This window comes from Bufo gargarizans, chromosome 9 (assembly GCF_014858855.1).
Source record: "Bufo gargarizans isolate SCDJY-AF-19 chromosome 9, ASM1485885v1, whole genome shotgun sequence".
Classification (NCBI taxonomy): domain Eukaryota; kingdom Metazoa; phylum Chordata; class Amphibia; order Anura; family Bufonidae; genus Bufo; species Bufo gargarizans.
Genome location: NC_058088.1, coordinates 78400042 through 78422696, shown reverse-complemented (window position 1 = coordinate 78422696; position 22655 = coordinate 78400042). Strand labels below are relative to the sequence as shown.

The 22655-nt window shown below is 45.1% G+C and overlaps 1 protein-coding gene across 3 annotated transcripts in view; it reads left to right on the top strand.

Annotated features, from left to right (window-relative positions):
- RADX (RPA1 related single stranded DNA binding protein, X-linked) overlaps nucleotides 1-21454 on the top strand; it is a 97247-nt gene extending 75793 nt beyond the window's left edge. For all 3 annotated transcript variants that reach the window (XM_044305334.1, XM_044305335.1, XM_044305333.1), the window contains exons 11-14: nucleotides 4590-4678; nucleotides 7512-7811; nucleotides 14633-14782; nucleotides 17884-21454. In XM_044305334.1, the coding sequence (XP_044161269.1) occupies nucleotides 4590-4678; nucleotides 7512-7811; nucleotides 14633-14782; nucleotides 17884-18020 (676 nt within the window). In that variant the 3' untranslated portion in view covers nucleotides 18021-21454. The remainder of the gene's footprint in view (nucleotides 1-4589; nucleotides 4679-7511; nucleotides 7812-14632; nucleotides 14783-17883) is intronic.
- Nucleotides 21455-22655: the final 1201 nt, after the last annotated feature.

The following is a 22655-nucleotide window of genomic DNA, read 5'->3' as shown; positions in this document are numbered from 1 at the left end:
AAATCTCATCAAACCTCCAAAACAGACCCCCAATGCTCGGCTCAGACAACACAAATCATACTCCGTGTCAGACCCTTCAGAGCTCAGATCTACCCCGCATGCTTAGATCTCTCTCCCCCTCCTCAGATTGGACCCCCATGCTCAAACCTGAGCAACCCATGCTCAAACAAGACCCTCATGCTCAAATCTGCACCCTCATGCTCAGATCTTCTCACTCATGCCCAGATCAGGACCTTCCATGCTCAGTTCTATAATAAAAAAAAAATATCTCTTCCCTCTCCTGATCAGGCACTGGGCTCCTGCTCGGGCTCCTGCTGCTCTGCAGGTCTGACACTCTCCACTGTGACTTGATGAGCACAACGTCAGGTCATAGTACGTGTCTCAATGTACTACGTTCTCACACGGTGTGCATCAGGACGTAGTGGAGAGTGAGCTGGAGCTGCAAAGTAGTAACAGTGCCCGATCAGGAAAAGAAATCTGAGCATGGGGTGGAGAGTGCTTCCTGGCTTCACAGCTAGAGCCTCACTTGAAGAAGCAAAGAGCCGCATGTGGCTCAAGAGCCACAGGTTGTCCACCCCTGACCTACACTGTTCACATTCTGATGACCTATCCAGAGGATAGGTCATGAGTAAAAATAAATAAATCTCTGAAAACCTGTAAGTGTGAGTATGGCCGCCACCGATAGATTTGCAGGGTGGTTGCAAACCCTGGCAACAAGCAATATATATATATAAAGTGTTTATATATAATATGAAAAATGAATCAAGCCAGCAAAGGACAATTACAATACATTAGTAAGTGTCTTGTATCAACTTCCTCTACATGGTAAATGTAAACATTGCATGGGTTGGTCACCTTACCTATCTTCTCAATATGTTGCTTATATCCTCTTTACACACTTTCTTTAAGATATGCAATGGTCTTCATAAGTTCTGTGCCGTCTATTTCTGAAGCCACGTCCCCTAGCCATCCAAGTCCTTTCCACACACAGCCCTACCACTCTCATTCTAAATATGGCTGCTGATGGAGGGGTATGCCATGCGACCTCAGCGGTCAGTGCCTCCTAATAGTTTCCTGGTCGTCTAGGACCTGCATCTTGATAGGAGACTGGTGCAGCACAGCGTCTTTTAATGCTTTTAAATGCTGATGGGCGAGGTTATGTCTGGTGCCCTCCATCAGAGGCCACTTTCGGTGCTGGAGAAACGGGGCTGTCTGCAGAGAAGACTTTGATAGCAAAAGGGTGAGACTAAATAGAAATGGTGTAAGATTTCTGAAGACTATTAGTAAGTTGCCTATAACCTGTTCACCAACTCCTCTGTACTGAGTGTATATTAGGTGGCCAAGCCTTTTAAAGAGAACCTCTCACCGTGAAAATGTAGTGCAATCTGCAGACAGCGGGTTCTAGAGCAGAAAGAGCTGAGCAGATTGTTGTATATAGTTTTATTGGATTTCAGTAGAACTTGTAATTTAAAACTGCTTTTTCTGAGCTCAGTAGCCATGTGATCAGCCTTCCCTGTATTAGTGTGGATACACCGCCGTCCATTACTGATTAGGACCGCCCACTTGACCACTGTGCTCAAAGGGCGGAAATTTAAATGCATAAATTACAAGTTCTGAAATGTTTGCCCAGAAATCTATATTACTTTGCTCAGCTCCTCCTGCTCTAGAACATGCTGCCTGCAGATTGTGCCACATTTTCATGGTGACAGGTTGCCTTTAAATACATAAGACAGTCACTTTAAAGAGGGTTTACATCCTGGTTCTGTGAAAAACCACAGATACCAAATGGTTTTCTCTGTAGTGATAACGTTTGAGGCTGAACACTCAGCTGGCCGGACATCACACAGATGGTTAGATGCTACTTAAAAAATGAAGTGGAAATTTCCCACTTTTTTATCTTTCTAAGGCTACTTTCACACTAGCGTTCGGGGCTCTGCTTGTGAGTTCCATTTGAAGGCTCTCACAAGCCGCCCCGAACGCATCCGTCCAGCCCTAATGCATTCTGAGTGGATGCGGATCCGCTCAGAATGCATCAGTCTGGCACCGTTTGTCCTCCGCTCAGCAGGTGGACGCCCGACCTTTCAGCGTTCGGGTGTCCGCCTGGCCGTGCGGAGGCAAACGGATCCGTCCAGACTTACAATGTAAGTCAATGCGGAAGGATCCATTTGAAGTTGACACAATATGGCTCAATTTTCAAACGGATCCGTCCCCCATTGACTTTCAATGTAAAGTCTGGACGGATCCGTCTGAGCAACTTTTCACACTTAGAATTTTTTCTAAACTGTAATGCAGATGGATCTGTTCTGAACGGATCCCATCGTCTGCATTATAGAAGCAGATCCATCTGTGCAGACCCCAGACGGATCTGCTCTGAACGCAAGTGTGAAAGCAGCCTAAAAAAATAAAAATAAATACGTTTTGCAGTAGAAGCATGGGAATTGACCCTCACCAGGATTTGCCTGTACATTCTAAATACAAAATTGTAAAATCGTTTACCACCCTGGGTTGCCAGGTCCTTAGCTATAACTCCATCCAACTTAACAAAAAAAGAAAAAAAAGAAACTTAAACATTTTTAAACCCCAAAAGAGTTCTTCCTTCCTACAATCTTACCTGCCTAAATACCACTTTTTTCATGGATTACCTGCTAAGGCATTCAAGTAAATATTACTTTTTGATAAATCCTGCAGTACATCAGTACATTTTAAATGGGTTTTATGGGACTGTAGTAGTACAATGATGACCTATGGTTAGTGTAGGCCAGGGATGGGCAAACTTCGGCTCTCCAGCTGTCGTAAAACTACAAATCCCATCATGCCCTGCTGTAGACTGATAGCTGTAGGCAGACTGAGAGTTGTAGTTTTACAACAGCTGGAGAGCCGCAGTTTGCCCATCCCTGGTGTAGGCCATCCATATCAGATAGTTCGGGGTCTGACTCCTGGTACCCCACTGCAATACCCGGTAGAGCCACTAGAGCTGGAACACTGAGGCCCGTTCAGTATTCAGCTAATTGATGGGGGTGTTGGAAGTTAGAGCCCTCATTGATCTTATATTGATATCTTATTCTAAGGATGGAATACTGATGGCCTGACGCTGGAAACCCCCTGTAGGCTTCTTTCACATACAGGTTTTTAGTGGGGTTTATTTTGTTTGCTTAAAGTGCATTTTATATTTCACTATTGGCTTTTAGCATATATCTGGCTGCAGCATTTTTTATTTGTATTTTTTACCTTTTGAAACACTCGTAAAGTGGTTGTCCAGCATTTAGACTTTAATTGGGTGTGGGGCAGTGGTGCAGGCACACAGGCCTGTATTTATTTATTTTTTATAATTTTTTTTTTTTTTTTAATGGGGCACGTTTGGGTTGATCAGCTCTTAGTACAGACAGCCCTTTAAAAGATTGATGTATACATGAGTAGTGTTGAGCAAACTAGTCTTTAAGTTTGGCATACAAGGTTCGGGTTATCGAAGAATTAAATTATGGATTCCGTTACTACGGACCATAAGTTGCACACAAACCTAAACCTTGAAAACACAAGTTCGCTTATCCCTATACATGAGATCTGGTGAAGGCAGCAGCATCCTTGACACACAGATCTCACATCCAGCCTATATTACTGGGAGGGACACGTCCACATAAGCAAAGTCTGAAACTAGGAGCAGGTTGTCAACTGAATATGAGAAGGCTGAAAATAAATGCAGATTTAAGTCTGAAGCTTAGTGCAACCTCAATGCGAGTCCACTAAATATGTAAAATCATGTTGTACATGTCATGTATAGGGAGGGAGATACACGAGTAGTAAAGATTTTTCTGTCACAGCACTATAGCATTGTTACATTACGCAGTGTACACATATGATGTGTGGGAGAATTAGGGGTGTCATTTTTTGGGGTAAATATTATTCGCTGAGAAAATTGACCATTTTCTACAAAACTGATTTGCACTTCAATTCTAAAGGGGTTTTCCTGTGTTTGTATAGTGATTTCCTTTCCTAAGAAGTCGTCCGTGCCAGAACTACAGCTGGTTACTGCAGCACTGCTCCCATTCAGTTCAGTGGGAACAGTACTGCAGTAACCAGCTTCGTCCACTACAGGATATGCCATAAATATAAAAGGACCAGAAAACTCCTTTAAATATTTTGGATATGATTTCCAAATAGTAATTTAACCATTACATTGCAGCATTCAAAAAGGTTCAACTTTGCTCTGGGTGTGGAGTCTCAAAAGGCCCCTCATCATGGTCCCAGCCAGGGTTAAAAATGGCACCCTACGAAGTCTAAGCATTAGGCTGGGGTCAAGAAAAAGCTTTGATGATCCTCCATTACAACAGCCCTGCTTTACTAAAATGTTTCTTAAATGTCCCATTTCTGCAAAGCCAATAAAAATCACTTTTAGCTTGATAATACAACCTCTAATAATTGCATTAATGTGCGCTTAAGAGGCTCCAGTTTAACTTCAGTCCAATTTGAAAAAAAATATTATTCGTTTGGTTCATAATACATCTTTTTAAAGTGTTTTTTTGGGGAAGAATACTCGTGAAAGAAAAAAGTATCGTATAAGTTGGTCTTTACTATTTTCTCTCTTCATTTAGTACAGTTTCCAAACCTGAGAATATCACAGGCACACAGCAGTTAGGCCAAGAAGTGAACCCTGAGTCTTGGGAATCCCTACACTTTGAAGGTATTTTTGTGTTAACTCTATACGACATTAGCGTAGTTTTCCATATTGGATATGGTGCATTTTTTATTTTATTTAAACAATCCTTTTTTACATTAGTTTTACTTGAATGGTACAAAGCTGCAATTCCAAGAACGGCTACTACAAAAAGTATGATGTGAAGAAGCCACAGTGATTGCACACGTTTAGCAGCCCTTTTGGCAGAAGATTTGTACCTGTGCAACAGGTCAGGCAGTTTCATGTGCGCTTGGTAGCTGAAGGAATATGTGTTGGTCCCATGTTCCTGTGTGCCTGCATTGGGGAGAAAAATGTTTTAATATATGCAAATGAGCCTTCAGGAGCAACAGTGGTGTTGCCATTACACCTAGAGCAGGCATCCTCAAACTGCAGCCCTCCAACTGTTATAAAACTACAACTCCCACAATGCCCTGCTGGAGGCTCTGCTCTCTACTGCACCCTTTGCACTTTGACAGGGCCAGGCCTGACTGATGTTGCAGAGAGCTGAGCCTCTAGAAGTTATGGCAACGCTCCCATTGCTCCTACAGGCTCATTTACATATAACATAATTTTTCTCAGCAATGCGGGCACCTATGAACATGGGACCAACACAGATGACTTCAGCTGCCAAGCACACAGACAACAGGTCAGCCAGTTTCATAGGAACAAATCTGACAGATGCCCTTTTAAAACAGCTGGTCATAAGTGTTGGCGAGAGCCACATCCTCAAAGACCAAAATTTCTAAAAAAAAAATAATAAAAAAAAATTGCCAGTGTGATTAGTTCATTTAACAGGTTCTCCTGCCATAACTATCACCTATGTACAGTTGTGGCCAAAAGTTTTGAGAATTACATAAATATTGGAAAAGTTGCTGCTTAAGTTTTTATAATAGCAATTTGCATATACTCCAGAATATTATGAAGAGTGATCAGATGAATTGCATAGTCCTTCTTTGCCATGAAAATTAACTTAATCCCCAAAAAAACATTTCCACTGCATTTCATTGCTGTCATTAAAGGACCTGCTGAGACCATTTCAGTAATCGTCTTGTTAACTCAGGTGAGAATGTTGACGAGCACAAGGCTGGAGATCATTATGTCAGGCTGATTGGGTTAAAATGGCAGACTTGACCTGTTAAAAGGAGGGTGATGCTTGAAATCATTGTTCTTCCATTGTTAACCATGGTGACCTGCAAAGAAACGCGTGCAGCCATCATTGCGTTGCATAAAAATGGCTTCACAGGCAAGGATATTGTGGCTACTAAGATTGCACCTCAATCAACAATTTATAGGATCATCAAGAACTTCAAGGAAAGAGGTTCAATTCTTGTTAAGAAGGCTTCAGGGCGTCCAAGAAAGTCCAGCAAGCGCCAGGATCGTCTCAGCAAGAGGATTCAGCTGCGGGATCGGAGTGCCACCAGTGCAGAGCTTGTTCGGGAATGGCAGCAGGCAGGTGTGAGCGTATCTGCATGCACAGTGAGGCAAAGACTTTTGGAATATGGCCTGGTGTCGAGAAGGGCAGCAAAGAAGCCACTTCTCTCCAAAAAAAAAAAAACATCAGGGACAGATTGATCTTCTGCAGAAAATATGGTGAATGGACTGCTGAGAACTGGGGCAAAGTCATATTCTCCGATGAGGCTTCTTTCCGATTGTTTGGGAATCAGGAAAAAGGCTTGTCCGGAGAAGAAAAGGTGAGCACTACCATCAGTCCTGTGGCATGCCAACAGTAAAGCATCCTGAGACCATTCATGTGTGGGGTTGCTTCTCATCCAAGGGAGTGGGCTCACTCACAATTTTGCCCCAAAACACAGCCATGAATAAAGAATGGTACCAAAACACCCTCCAACAGCAACTTCTTCTAACAATCCAACAACAGTTTGGTGAAGAACAATGCATTTTCCAGCACGATGGAGCACCGTGCCATAAGGCAAAAGTGATAACGAAGTGGCTCGGGGACCAAAACTTTGACATTTTGGGTCCATGGCCTGGAAACTCCCCAGATCTTAATCCCATTGAGAACTTGTGGTCAATCCTCAAGAGGCAGGTGGACAAACAAAAACCCACTAATTCTGACAAACTCCAAGAAGTGATTATGAAAGAATGGGTTGCTATCAGTCAGGAATTGGCCCAGAAGTTGATTGAGAGCATGCCCAGTCGAATTGCAGAGGTCCTGAAAAAGAAGGGCCAACACTGCAAATACTGACTCTTTGCATAAATGTCATGTAATTGTCGATAAAAGCCTTTGAAACGTATGAAGTGCATTTAATTATATTTCACTACATCACAGAAACAACTGAAACAAAGATCTAAAAGCAGTTTAGCAGCAAACTTTGTGAAAACTAATATTTGTGTCATTCTCAAAACTTTTGGCCACGACTGTACATTAGTGATTGTTATATTGCTGGGAGTTCATGACAGTGGGGCTCCTGTGTTTCATGCATGCACACTGTCACTCCTTTCTCTTTGGGACTGACTGAAATTGGCATGCTGTGCTCCATTTCCATTAGTCCCATAGAGAATGAATGGATCCGCATTGGCCACCAATTTGCTTCTGACCCCCACCCCCCACTGATCAGCAAGTTTGATATGGCCAGGATATGCTTGAACAAAATGTAACTTTTCAGGCACGTTTATATGGTAATCGGAAGCATTTTCCTCTTCCTCTGCCAAGCAGTATTTTGCAATCTTCATGTAGGTTAGTGTCATTTCGTATTTGGACCAATGTTCCAATCAGTGTCCAGAAATCGGCATGATCACAAAAATATCTACATGTTTGTAAATTGGCCGGGATGTGACATTTGCTAACTGTGTGTCTTGCACTTTGTTCCCACATGTGCAGATGAAGGAGCTGGAAGCTGTGCTGCAGAAAGTGATGCAAGTGATGAAACCTCATGTGTTAGTTTGTCCTGGGAGAATCCTTTGTGGTCTGAGGTTAAGCAGAATGTAAAGGAACATCTATACTACAGCAAGTTATTTCCAGAAAGTTTAACTCAGAAATATGACTATAAACAAAAGGAGATGAAAGACTTTCTGATACAGCAATATAACCTACATTCAGCAAAAGTCACTAGCCTAACAAGACATCGCCCCAGCCTTACCAGTGCCAGCACGCTTGGCCACCACCAATTGACAATACTAGGTAAGTGAAATAATGAACTTAACTGTGAAAACTAAAACTAGCCATGCTCATTAGGTTTATGTTGGCCAAACCTACCGATAACTTTTGAAACCGGCCTACCAAATTTGGATGGAACCTCCCAAAGGCTGATGTCGTGAGGGAGATGGGTCAGGTATGTTGAAATGTCAATTTCTTCTGTTCTCATGGAGATAAGCCAGCATCAGAGGTGTCTGGCATTAGTTTACTTCCCTAACCCCATTGAGAACTTATGTACTGTATTTCTCGTGCATGGCATTGGGGGACACAGCACCATGGGTATATGTCCAACTACCACTAGGAGGCACTAGACACAAAGTGTTGGCTCCTCCCAGGTGGGCTATACCCTCTCCACAGGCACGAGGCTATTCAGTTTTAGTCTAGTGTCCGTAGGAGGCAGACCTGTCCTGCTTTTTTGCAGGTTCTGCTGTTTTTTATTTTTATTCTTTTCTTTTTTCTCTCTTCCGCAGGTCTCGGTGTTCTCCACCGTTATACCTGCTGCAGGCTGGGGCTCCATCGTGTTCCACTTTAGTTGCCCCCCTGCGGGCGCGTACTTCGGTACCATCGCCGGTCACCCAGTCCCCACGGACTGCATCCGCAGTGGCTTGCCGGCATTCCCACGGTTTCCGTGTTGAGTCTGCCGAAGGGGTGACCGTGCTGCGCCCGAAGACATCGGATGGTGAGTATATCTGATGGTGAGTATACTCCCCTGTCCCTGTGTCCCTGCCCCAGGGTTAGGTTCCCTCCTGTGGCCAGGGGGATGGGATCCACCTTAGCTGGGGGTCCTGGGGAGCCTCCATCTTCCCCCTAGCCAACCCCCCCTTTTTTTTGGGGGGGGGGGGGGGGGGTTATATTCTTGTTTCCCCTCCCTTCTCTTCCCCCTTGGTTGGTCTTTTCTCTCCTCCCTGGCCACACAGTCTTCTCCCTGGCTTCTCCGCTACTTTAGTCCCCGGCTTCTGCCGGGACTAGGCCTCATCTTCTGTGGCCCGTTCCCGGCTCCCAGGTGCTCCGTTTGCCCTGATCCACCTGTCCCTAGGTGTCGCTTCTCCCCCCCTACCCTCCTCACCTATTTTTATGATTCGGTGGGCCCTCTGTCGGCCGCGGTTCGCCCCGCCCCCCTCGCTCCATTCCCGGCCGCCTTAATAAATCGAGGCCCCGGCTTTTGGGCCTGCTAGGCCGCAATCTTCCCGGCCCCTCCTCCTTGCTTCCCGGGCTTTTCTGAGCCACGCCCGGCCCTTGGGAGGGGCTATCTCTTCACCCTTTCCTGGGCTAGCGTGTTTTTTCTGCTGAAGGGGGTGGTTAACCCCTTCCCTCCCCTCAATTGCTTCATGTCCCCTGCAGCCCTACTGACCACCTCTTTTGGGGGGACAAGCTGCTGCAGCGCCTCTTTGGGGGAACAGGGCGTCCGGGTCCAGATAGACAGCCTCTGCTGGCTGCTTTTTGAGCATCTCCTCTCCCAGCCTCTCCTCGGTCGCCACGTGTTTTCACGTGCGTCCGCTGTCTGCACCTCTCTGGGTCTAACAATGGCTGCCGTGCGGTCAGCCTGTCCCTGCTGGGTGCAGTACCTCTTCCCAGATCCTTTCCCCGAACAATCCCTTTGTGTCGGTCCCCCATGAATGGGCTCCCTCCGTGTCAATGCCATGGGAACCTTGACCGCCTCTCCCTGGCGGTGTCGCTGGCCGCTACCAATCCAAATTGCGGCCACCTCTGCCCTCCCAGGGTCCTCCCTGCAGATGGGGCACGCTCAGTTAGGGGTACCTGCACCCGGGTTCGGCTAGGGGTAGCTCACGGTACTCCCTCGGGTGGTCTCAACGGGGTACCACCCCTCCTCGGCATCCTCGGATCCCCCCCAGGACAGGCCTGAGGCTGGTGACGAATCCTTCCTGTCACCCCATCCGTTGCCTCTGGGGACACCTCTGCGCCGATTCCCTCGGAACAGAGCATCAGGCGGTCTTCCTCCATACAGAAGCCCTCTGGGAGGTCAAGACGAATGTGGACGGAGGAACCTTTCCTACCCAGGGTTGGTATCCCCTCTAGTGGATTTTCGGATGGTGCTCCCCTGACCGCACAGGTATTCAACCGCACAGGTAAGGCAGCCGTCCCCGTGTTTAGCATACTGAGTCACCTACGCGGTGTCTCTGATACGTACGCCTTCTCCTTGTCCCTGACAAGCCTTCCTGGTTCCCCTATACCAGGGGCTATCCTCTACACATTTGAGAGTGTTTCCACAGGGTCCCCATCCTGGTGGTGGTGTTCGCCACTCTACCTCATTACAGGAGGTTCCTGTTCTGGGCAAGCGGTTAGCTCGGCTATCGCCTCCTGTAGGTTGGGGAGTTAAGAGCAATTGTACAGCTGCCTTGCCCCTTTTCATAGGTAGTGTACCTACACCTACTCCAGATGCTGAAGCCATTACTCCTGGCTGGCTCTGGGGTGTTCCATACAGCACTATTTCTCCCTTCCGGGCGAGATGTACAGGCCACTTCGATTGCCGTTGCAATTGCACCTGTCTGTTCCAGCCACTTTGCTCCCGTCATAGGTAGAGTATCTACGCCATCTCCTGATGCTGTAGCCAATTCCCCTGGCTGGCGCTATGGTGTTCCGTGCGGCACTATTTCTCCCTTTCTGGCGAGATTTACAGGCCGCCTTTAATTGCCGTTGAAATTGCACCTGTCTATTCCCAGCCATTTTGCTCCCTTCATAGGTAGAGTACCTACGCCATCTCCGGTGCTGTGGCCGATCCCCCTGGCGGGCTCTATTGTCTTCCAGGCGGCAACATTTCTCCCTACGGGCGAGATATAGAGGCCACTTTCTATTGCCATAGAGTTGCCCCTGTCCGGTTCAGTTACACCTGTCTGTTCCCTGCCACCTTGATCCCTTAACAGGTAGAGTACCTGCACCATCTCCGGATGTGGTAGCCGTTCCTCCTGTCCGGCTTTATGGTGTACCATGTGGCATTTTCTCTCCCTTACAGGACGAGATTTTGAGGCCTCCTCCAGTTGCCGTGGCCATTGCACCTACCTCATCATAGTGTGCACCAAACAGCCATCTTACTTCCTTCATAGGTAGAGTTCCTGAACCGTCTTTGATGCTGCAGCCGTTACACCTGTCTGGCTTCTATGGTGTACTATGCGGCCCTGTTTCTGTTGCCATTGCACCTACCTGATTGTAGTGTGCACCTGTCTTGTTCTTTGTGGTACCGTGCGGCCCTATGGGTTCCATTGTTAACGCAGTTGCTGTTGCACCTCTCTGGGTCTGGGGTGCACCATGCGGCCACATTGCTTCGATCTTAAATGAAGTTCCTCTTCACAGCCATATTTCTACTTTACAGGTTGTGTACCTGTACCCTCCGAATGCTGTCGCATCCCCAGATGCTGTGGCTATGTTTCCACTCTCCTTGGTCGGCAACATGCAGCCACTTTACCTTTATTTTAGGCGTGTGTTTGTAGTACCCCAAGTCCTGGGCCCTATGGTGCGATCTGTGGCCCAGACAGTTTCTTTCTTACTAGGTGTTTTCTGCCCACGGGTTCTAATCTGTGCTGCAGATGTTGGTTCCATCTGTTTGGTTCTTCCATACGTCTGCCACTCCGTTACTGTCGTCCTCATTGGTCTCCTTGTGCCGCTCAAGGCACTGTCAGCACCAGGTCACCCTTGTTCAGCATGTGCATGGTTACCATATCTGGCAGGGGTGGGTCAGCCCATCCCCCACCTTATCGGTCTAGTGCTGCTTCTGGTAGCTCCAGTATATGACTGATCTGTCTGGTCCGGCGGGTGGTCCTCATTCAACCTCCTACTCCATGGCCAGGTGGTTGTTGGCCTTTGTGCTAGAGTTGCTCTTGCTTTCTCTTTAAGGTCCTACGGTATGCTGTGCTCCGCGTTACCCCATGTTATAGGGGAGTACTCACATTGTTTCCTATTGCTGAGCGGGCCATTCCTGGTGTAGTACAAGGATCTCCACTGGATCTTCTACCTTGTTTGGACATGTAGCTGGTGAGCATCGGCAGCGGTTTTCGGTCATCGCTGGATGTCCGCCTCACGGTATCCTTCTGGGTCCACGGCTTTTTTTTTTTCGTCGCTGGACGTCCTCCCTGACGGGTCAAGGACAGAACCACTGCGCGCCACACATCTGTCTGAATTTTCAGCTGATTGCTCTGGTATCGGTCAGGGCCCCGTAGTTCCTTCTGGGTCCAGGTGTTTTCGGTTTTCCCTTGTATTTTATGCTTGGTTGCACTACATGGCGGAGGGACGTTCCCCTTGGACCTTGCCGTCGTCTGTACCTATCAGGTACTTTCTCCCCCCTGCGAGTTTTCTGTATGCCGGTCGCAGCTGGTTTCTACATTTCTATGTAGGCTACCCCGGTTTTTTCATGGCGACTTCTGCATTCCTTATGCATATCGATGTCTGTCGTTTTGTGGTACCTCCGAGCTGCTGTACTTGCCCTCTCTGGGACAATGTTTACGGTTTGCTGGTCAATGTTTTTGGTGCGGCTAGTTGTCCATGGCCAATGTCCCTTCCCCTATGGCGGTTTCTTTTCGCCTTTCCTGGATATGCTGGCTTGCGTTGTCTTCCGGTGGTTCAGCTCCTGGTTCCTTGTGACCCCATCTGGGTACTCCTTTCTGGAGTCCCTGTCCCTGTTCATTTGAGGTCCTCTTGGGATTTGTCTTTTTTTTCCATCCTCCCACGTCAAGTACCTGGTATTGAGTGGTTTGGTGCTACGGTTTGCAATTCCACCGTATGGTCTCCTTCGGGAGGGACCTCCTCCTGTTGTAGACCCCTTCCTCCTTAGGCTGTTTGGAGTGCTCTTCTTCTACTCCCATGTCTGTCAGTCCAGTGTGTTCCTGCCAAGGTTGCCTGGGCCTGTCTCTGGTTCCTTTTTTCCATGATACTTCACATGCCCAGAGTTTCCTCTGGTCTTGCGCTTTACAGTGCTATCTTGTTTTCGGAGGCTTGTGCCTCGTTTCCTGTTTTTGGGGACGCAGGAGCGATCGTTCTTTGTTCCTGGCTTTTACCTACAACCCCCTCCTTCTCCAAGGGTTGGCAGTTTCCTCTAGCAGCCTTGGGTTTTCGCCTTTACATGGGGCGCTTGGCTTCTTCACCTGGCCTTGCGGTGAGGGGAGTCCTTCTCCCTTCACATGTGAGCCTTGCTATGGCTTCCCTCACTCGTTTGGTTTCCAGTGCTTCCCTGTTTCTTTTCTCCCCTGGCCTTTCAGGGGATGGCCACAGGTTTATGGGTCTGAGACAATGTAGGGCGTTGGGTCGATCCAACACGCAGTGCTGTCCTAATTTTTTTTTTTTTTCTCTCCAGCCCTTGGCTGCGCTTGGTGTTCCCTTTTGCCACCTTCTTGCATTTGGGATTTTCTTCCAGACATTTGTCCTGGGGTGCTGGCAGTCTTCCCTGCTTCTTCTGAGGTTTCTTCCTTGTTATGAGACCTCTTGCCCATTCCGTGTTTTTTCCTGTTGGGTCACATGGTCACATTCTCCTGCACCTGTATGCCCAGCCGGTGGCACGTCTCTTCTTTTCCCACCCTCAGGGACTGCTTTGGGACGTCCCATGGTGCTGTGTCCCCCAATGCCATGCACGAGAAAATTGGATTTTTTGTACTCACCGTAAAATCCTTTTCTCGTAGTAGGCATTGGGGGACACAGATCCCACCCTATGTTTTTACTTCCGCTTCTCCGGGCTGGTCTCTTGATCTTTCCCGGTACGGGAGTTGTTGGTTCCTTGCTTTTCTTCTCTCTCCTACTGCTTTTGGTACAAACTGAATAGCCTCGTGCCTGTGGAGAGGGTATAGCCCACCTGGGAGGAGCCAACACTTTTTGTGTCTAGTGCCTCCTAGTGGTAGTTGGACATATACCCATGGTGCTGTGTCCCCCAATGCCTACTACGAGAAAAGGATTTTACGGTGAGTACAAAAAATCCAATTTTTTCGCCCCATAAGACACATTTCCCACGCCCACCCCCCAAAGTGGGGGAAAAAATGCCCCTTCCATTTTGGAAGCGCTTCATTAGTAGCGGTGAAGATCGCCGCTTCCTGGTCCTCAGGGCTGCGCACCATGTGACCTCACTGTGCGCAGCCTTCGAAGCTGACAGCTGAGAATAAGTAAGAAGAGAGAGCACTGGTGGCGGCGTCCAGGAGCAGGAGAGTAAGTTATTTTTATTTTTTTTACGCTGATGGCTGACATGGGGGTCTGATCTGAGGCATTGGGGGCTGATCTGAGGTCTGATTAACATTGGGTGTCTGATTGTTGGTTTGACCTGAGGTGTAATGGAAAATATTTTTTTCTTATTATCCTCAAAAACCTAGTTGCGTCTTATAGGGTGAAAAATACGGTACATGGCTGAGCGGTCCTCCAAATGAACATAAGAAGTAATGCATAGTGGGACAGACTTATTCTAATATGTATTACTTTTAGTAAAACTTAACTGCATTTTCTCATAGATTAAGGTTTCCTGGTATCCTTCCAGGCATTCTCTACCTCCTGTTGAATATTCATATTCAGCAGCTCCCATGCTGCCTGGGATGGTGTATATCAGAGCAGATGGGGAGACCTCAGTCCTGCCTAACAGGGCTGATGAGCTTGTGCACATCATTCGGAAGACTCATCAGGACTGGAAGGGGTGAATGATTACTGGGTCCAATGTGTTGTAAAGGACATGCTAAATTTTCTGTTTGTCAACATGATTATGATGCAAAATGTATGCAGTTTTTGTTTTACTACTTTACTGTTCAATACCAAATTTTTTTTTTAGCAAGTTCAGTTGCTGTGAGCAGATTTTTAATGTTTAAGATTTTGCTTCTTCTCAACAGGACTAAATCAGAATATAGCAATAGATGTATCTTTACCAATGTTAGAAAACTTCAGTGTGTTTGGTAAGAACCATCTTCCTAATCGTCTCCAACCTGCTGGATCGGGTATTAATTATGAAATCCAAGGCCACCAATGGCTTTCTCTAAGAGGTAAGATGGTTGTAATAACATAAGGAGATATTTTACCATTTGAAGGAAACCTGTCTGCACCAAAATGGCCCCTAAACTGCCCGCCGTACCTTTTTAAAACTGATGCCATCTGGTTTCTAATGATGTGCTTATCCAAGTCGACTGATTGCTGTAAAACAAGTTTTATTCCGCTGCAGCCTGTATGCAAATGAGGATGTTGAAGTCACGCTTGCTGTGCCCCTTCATGTGCAATTCCTTCTTGAGATCTCGTACATGAGCCATATGATCTGTGGTGTGCTTTCACAAGATCTCAAGAAGGAATCGCACATGAAGACAACAAGAAACCAAATCTTTATTTGCATACATCGTGCAGTGAATTAAAACTTGTTTTACAGCAATCGTGCCCATCAGACGACTTAGAGCGCATCAGTAGAAACCAGATGGCATCCGATGTAAGGTACTGCAGGCAGTTCAGTTGGTGCTGATGGGGTCCCCTTAAAGACCTAATAACTAAATGAGCAGTGCCACGTTACCGACACATGGGGAAAGTTAGCAACCAATCAGATTACATATTTAATTTTTCGGAGTTCCTTTGGAAAATGAAATTTTGAATCTGGTTGCTATGGGCAACTAAGCCCGTTTTGCTTTACACCAGTTTTGATAACTCTGCCACAGACTTTCAGACAGTTGTAATACAGGTGCTTTTCTGTGAACACAAAACACGTACCTTCCTTGGTTCATCCCAACCTGAGTTACAGAACCACAGAATCCTAAGGTGTGTTTACTACTGACCACCTGGGTTATAGCCTGTAATCCTGTTACAAAAAAAATAAATAATAAATTGCATAACCATAATGAAATAATTAACCACTCATTTTTATTAGTGTATATTCCTATGCCCCATTTTATTAGAATATCACACCCTAGACCAAATATACACACAGAAAATGTATTGAACTGAAAAGTTAAATATACATCTGGTTGCCAAAATGTAAAAATAAATGGCCTACCCAGCAACGAAAAATAGGTTGTTTTTTGGTTATTAAAGTAACCGAAAATGCTAATTATTAGATACTAAACTAGATTATATACTTGAGCCCACAAATCCCCCACACTATCCCAAGAGGTTGGTCCTGCGGCGCATGCCCCCAGCCCACCTCAAACATTCATACTCCAGAGCTACTATACAATTCTGCAGGCTCCAAGAGGTTGTCTGACCTTGAAGCCACCAACCCTTGTCACCCCTGAACATAAAAAATAAAAGCAGACTTATCTGCCAGTGGCCACGTCACCACTCCATTCCTGGCTGCTTCTGATTCCTGCAGGACCAAGAAGCAGCTGGATCCCATGACCAATGGCTTGAATTTTACCTCTCCTCACAGCTGTGACATAACATCCAAGCTGATGAGACAGTTTAGGCCTGTGGATAGCAACCATAAGCGGTCAGGAATTTAGCATCAGTGGGACCACTGGAAAATGAGTCTGCCTTTATGTTAAAGGGGTTGTCTATCTACATGATAAATGCAATTTGCTGAAGGGAAAGTTAAAGTGTAACTGTCATGTTTGCATCAAAAAAAAATCTATTTTAGCATATGTTACTGCTGCAGCAGCAGCATTAGGCATAAAGCAATCTAGTTTCTTCACATACCACTGTTCCTTGAGTTTTCCACTTAGTTACGGCTGTTTAAACATTTACAATATAAGGACCGTTTCAAGATGGCTCCTCTGCCAGTAGTTTGAGGCCAAAACTGCTGTCCCTCACTTCCCATACACACTTGCTGTAGCCAGCAGCTCCCTACTAGCCAATCAGATTGGATTACTGAGAGACACGCCTCCTCACTCTGAAGCCTAACTCAGGCATGTAGTGTGAAGGACCGCCCCTCTGTCTCTGTCTTCTTAGCCGGAGATAGACAAGCCATAGCAACTGTCTTTTTAAGGCCTCATGCACACAACAGTATTTTTTCACTGTCCGCAAAACGGGGTTCCGTTGGTCTGTGATCCGTGACCGTTTTTTCGTCCGTGTTCATTGATTTTTGGAGGATCCACGGACATGAAAAAAGTCGTTTTGGTGTCCGCCTGGCCGTGCGGAGCCAAACGGATCCGTCCTGAATTACAGTGCAAGTCAATGGGGACGGATCCGTTTGACGTTGACACAATATGGTGCAATTGCAAACGGATCCGTCCCCATTGACTTTCAATGTAAAGTCTGGAGTTTTTATACCATCTGATCAGAGTTTTCTCCAATCCGATGGTATATTTTAACTTGAAGCGTCCCCATCACCATGGGAACGCCTCTGTTAGAATACACTGTCGGTTATGAGGTACATCGTGAAAACTCATATCCGACAGTATATTCTAACAGAGGCGTTCCCATGGTGATGGGGACTGTGTACATGACTGCCCCCTGCTGCCTGGCAGCACCCGATCTTACAGGGGGCCGTGATCTGTACAATTAACCCCTCAGGTGCTGCACCTGAAGGGGTTAATTGTGCGTATCATAGCCCCTGTAATAGATCCGGGGCTGCCAGGCAGCAGGGGGCAGACCCCCCCCCCCCCCCTCCCCAGTTTGAATATCATTGGTGGCCAGTGCGGCCCCCCCTCCCTCCCTCTATTGTAATAATAGCATTGGTGGCCAGTGTGCGCCCCCCGCCCCTCCCTCTATTGCATTAACAGTGGTGGCAGTGTGCCCCCCCCCCCTTTCCTCCCTCTATTGTTTTAATACATTGGTGGCAGTGTGCCCCCCCCCCCCCCTTTCCTCCCTCTATTGTTTTAATACATTGGTGGCAGTGTGCGCCCCCTTCCTCCCTCTATTGTTTTAATACATTGGTGGCAGTGTGCGCGCGCCCGCCCCCCTTTCTATTTTTTATTAATACATTAGTGGCAGTGTGCGCCCCCCCCCCCCCCCCCCCTTCCTCCCTCTATTGTTTTAATACATTGGTGGCAGTGTTACTAGTATAATTCCGATTGTAGAAAAATGTTACTGTCCCATTTTTATTACAGTAGATCAGCTAATTCTCTAGGGATGTGCTTGTCATGACCTCCTCACACTTTACTATTAACTGATCATTTTTTATATGTATATGTACTTTGACAGTGGTGTAAACAGCACATTTTTTTTTCAGGTGAGCTTGTAGAATATGCAAGAACACGGGACAGACTGCATGTCATCTGCATCTTGGACTTGTGTCACCTTGGAGAAAGCAAAGTGGAAGTTTTCTTAAACAGAGTATATTATCCAACAATAGACTGCACTGATTAAAATACAGCATTACGATTATCAGTCCTATTTTTTTTATTGCACTTTGTCATTTATCAAACATTTGGAAACTTTGATAAATGATATTTTTATTGGGAAGTTTTTTTAATCCTAAGATTAAGTGATGTGGTTTAAACCACTAAAGATTTTGTGACTTTTTAATATTTGAACTATATTTATATTTTCGCTTCCTATTGTTGTATTTCTTGCTTTTATTTTTAATGTAATATTTTAGTAAGCCTTTTTAATGTATAACATTTATTTTGTGTGTGTCTCTCTCCTTTTTATTTTTTATTTTTTTTCTCCTTCCTCCCATGGGAGGGGGGCTGTCGTCACAGGTGAAGAAACGCCCACCTGCCGAAAGTTTGGCAGGGTGCGACCTTTAGCCCAGCTCTCACTATTTCCTGCCTATGCCGCTGCTTCAATTAGCAGAGGATGAACACAGGTTTCGCTTCGGAGCACCGTCTGCACAGATATGGCTCCGAAGCCGTAGAAGAGCTTGCTTTGCTAATTGGAGCAGGGATGCAGGAAACTGTCAAGGCTAGGTAACATGTCTGACGCTGTAAATCTTGTGGCGGTAGGTGGGCAATTAATCACCTGCCAGCACAGCATCCACAGATGAAGAAGCCCTGTTGATGAGAAAAATTGATTTGCTCATCTCTAATATTAGCTATATTGCATATATTTCCGATTGAAAATACTTGGAGACACAGGTTCACCCTCTAGTGGTGCCAGCAGGAAGATTACATTTTTACAGTTGTATATGGACAAACAAATTATGTTTTTGTACTAAAGAAATTAGTTTTACAAAAAGAGGCGGAAATTTACAGGGTTTACCACTGGCCTTCATCCCTTTGTGGAGTAAATATGTTTATATTTGCTTCTGCAAGTGACCACTTCTTGGGGGAGCTGAAAACATTTAGTTACACGGTTCATATTTAAATAGTCGCTAACTTTTCACACCACTTTGTATAAATCAATAGTACAAGAGACAATTAGAAACTTAGCAGCATTTCTCTGATAAGACGTATTACATTTTCCTCTTATCTGTATACCTCCCTTCTCTGATTGCTTAACGTTTTTCTCTGAAAATTCTCTTGAAGCAGTCCAGAACAGAGCAGCTCACTGAAGGATCAGACTACATAATCACATAAGTCTATGGAGAAGGGAAGGGGAGGAGTGAGCAGGAGGTTAGAGACTGCTAATAAAGTGTCTCAGCCAAGTGCTAAATTCACATCCATACACGTCAGCTCCTCTCTGTAATGTCATCCATGGTCTTGGGTCTGCTTATGAATGAGTGTGAGAAAGTTTGGATGCAGATTCTCCTTTTTATGTGCAGTGGATGGCAGCTGGTCTCCACCCACCAGATCTTGGAGAACTGCAAACTAGACATTCAACATGCACAGATTAAAACTGGTAAAAATGCCAGATACATAAATAATGAACAGAAATAGTGTTTTCCCTCATATGCGTGCACACACTGTACTATTGATTAATGCAAAATGTTTTGAAAGGTTAAGTACACCACTTTGAAGGGGATGTTCAGAATTACAGTACCATGGCTGCCTTCTAGAAGCTTGGCTCCTTTTGAACTGAATAGAACAGAGCTTAAAATACTACATACAACTTGTGGACAGGTGTGGCACTGGTTTTGGAAGAAAGCAGCCATTTTTTTTATTTATTTATTTTTTAAACCTAGACCTTCCTTTCTTCAATGTCTGTGGCAGCTTTAGAAATGGGATTCTCCAGTGGCTGTTGCAAGCAGCCAGAATTTTAACCTTTAATCCCTTAATGCAGAATGTCGTACATGTACATTTGCATTATGTACCTGCTAAAGATTTACCTATGTATACTGGGGTAGAGAAACAGTGACTGCCAGAGTTGGGCCTCCTGTAATTAGCAGGATTGGCGAGAACTCAAATCCTGGCCATAAAACTCCTCAGATGTAATCGATTGCCAAACTCCTTATGTGTAGTTATGAGTGACCTACGTTCCCATCACCCCAAGGGTCTTATAATATGCCTGTTAGTATACACTGCATACATATGTATACATAAAATACTGCATTACATATTTACTGCAGTGTTTTAGAACACAGATCAAGTCTCTTAGTGGTGAAGACCTCTAACAGGACTTAAAGGCTATGTACACCTTTTGTGTTTTTTTTTTTGTTTTTTTTTTTTATATATTGCATTGTACCTATTTTGAGCTAAAAATCTTTTTCTTTTTCTTAGCTGTTTTCCCTGCACAGCTTTCAGTTTACTTACTAGCTGTATCTGTATTTTCTGGCTGCTTCGTCAGGCATGGAACCGACTGGTTCCTTATCTCTGACCTTATAAGCACTCATTAAAGCTCAATTCTTATCTTACGGATAAGAATGTGGATTAAATAAGTGTATTATTATTTCTTATACTCGTATAGCGCTGACATATTCTGCAGCGCTTTACAGACCTTGGCATCAGGAAGTGCGTTGATGCGAAACGGCCATTGGTGCCTGTGTTGCGCTTTGTACCGCTGCTGCCACTGCATAATCCTTTGGATGAAAATAACGATTGGGCGATCATAGTGAGTGCCATCAGTATTACTTTGTTTTGGAGACATTAGCATCATGCTGTCCCGTATGGGGCTCACAATCTATGGTCCCTAGCATTAAGTCTTTGGAGTGTGGGAGGTAACCCACACAAACACTGGGAGAACATACAAACGCCATGCTAATTTTGTCCTTGGTCTGATTTGAACCTAGGACCCCAGTGCTGCAAGGCAACAGTGCTAACCACTGAGCTACCATGCTATGACCTTTCACTTTTTGCTTAATCTAATAACCCTCATCTCTAAATTACTAAAAAGAACTATTCACACAGCTAGACAAATGGTTAACCCTTTGTGAAAGAACGGCTCAATGTTTTTGATAAAGACCAATAAAAAAAATGCCTAAAATAAGTAAAACGCAAATATAATTATTTTTTTCCCGATTGTAAAAATAACAAACCCCTTTCTGAATTAAACATGCTTTATCTCAAACTATCACATTTATGACAACCCAAACTATTACATTGTCAACATATTATTTTCAAAGTACCTGCAAATTTTTTTTTTTTTAAATGCAGTCAAAAATGATATCTATAAAATTTATTTGCACATAATTATGTCTAGTTTAAACAAAACAAATTGACACTAACCACTTCACCATCCTAGACTACTATTAATTTACTGCTTACAACCACCACCGATTATACAACCAACCTTTTGTTGGCACTATTTTGTTCGTGTGGCATTGTTTAAAGTGATACGGTTTTGATTTTCTAAGATTCCCTCTATAGTGCTCCTTCTGAACAGTGGCCTTTACACCCATTTTGTGCATGTTCAGAATTATGGCACCCACTAGCCTTATTTACTAATAGAGATGAGCGAACCTCTGTTTTAAGTTCGGCGTCTAAAGTTCGAGTTTGGATTAGCGGAGAATCCCGATCTGGAACCGGATATGGATTCCGACTTCCGTTGTGGTCCGTGGTAGCGGAATCAATAATGGCCGATTATTGATTCCGCTACCACGGACCACAACGGAAGTCGGAATCCAGATCCGGTTCCAGATCGGGATTCTCCGCTAATCCAAACCCGAACTTTAGACGCCGAACTTAAAACAGAAGTTCGCTCATCTCTATTTACTAAGACTCCTCAAGCAAGTATAGCCATAGCATAGACTTGGGCCTCTTTCACACGAACGTTGTGCATCAGTTTCGTGCATTGGGGACCACAATCTGCGGTCCCCAATGCACGTCCTTGTGGTGGCTGGGACAGATCGAGACCCATTCAACTTGAATGGGTCCGTAATCAGTCTGCGCCCCAAAAAATATAGAACAAGTTCTATTTTTTATTTTTTTTTGCGGTGCGGAGGCACGGACAGAAACGCCAAAGAAGCACGTGGGCCGGTGCCAGTGTAATATAGCCTAAAAGTTTGTGTGCAAGAGGACTTAGGCTGGGTTCACACCTGAGTGTTTTACAGCGCGTTCCTAAACATGTCTGTAAACACCCATTCCTTTGTGATAAAATCCTGTGTGCAACCCCTGAAGTAAATGCCATAGCCTGAACAAGGTTAAACTGTTTGCACAAACATATCGGATAATCCTCTACCCATAGGTTAAGGGTATAAGTATCTGATCGGTGGGATTCCTTTTGAATGGAGGAGCATGTGTGCTGCTGCTCAGGTCACTCCATCAAGGGCAGTCCTATAGAGAATTAATGGAGTAGCATCATGTATGCTTGACCTGCCACTCCAATAATATGGTTGCACAGTACTTGAGATTGGTGGGCAATGCCAGCTGTTGGACCCACACCAATCATGATTACCCCCTATCCTTGAAATAGGAAATACGTTTATATATCACCACAGCCTCTTTAAGAGCATTCTTGAAACCCATGTGTTGATTTATTAGAAATCTTTCACAGTATTAAAATGTAAATTGTATTGTAATTTATCGTAACTCTACTTTTAATTGTATTTTTTGTTGAGTAAATATACTTTCTTTAGGCTGGAATCGCACAATAAGTTTTTAAGCTGAATACCAACGTATTTAAATGGTCAATGTACTTTTGAACAGAATTTTCATAAATTGATAGTACAGGTGGATGCAAGAAGCT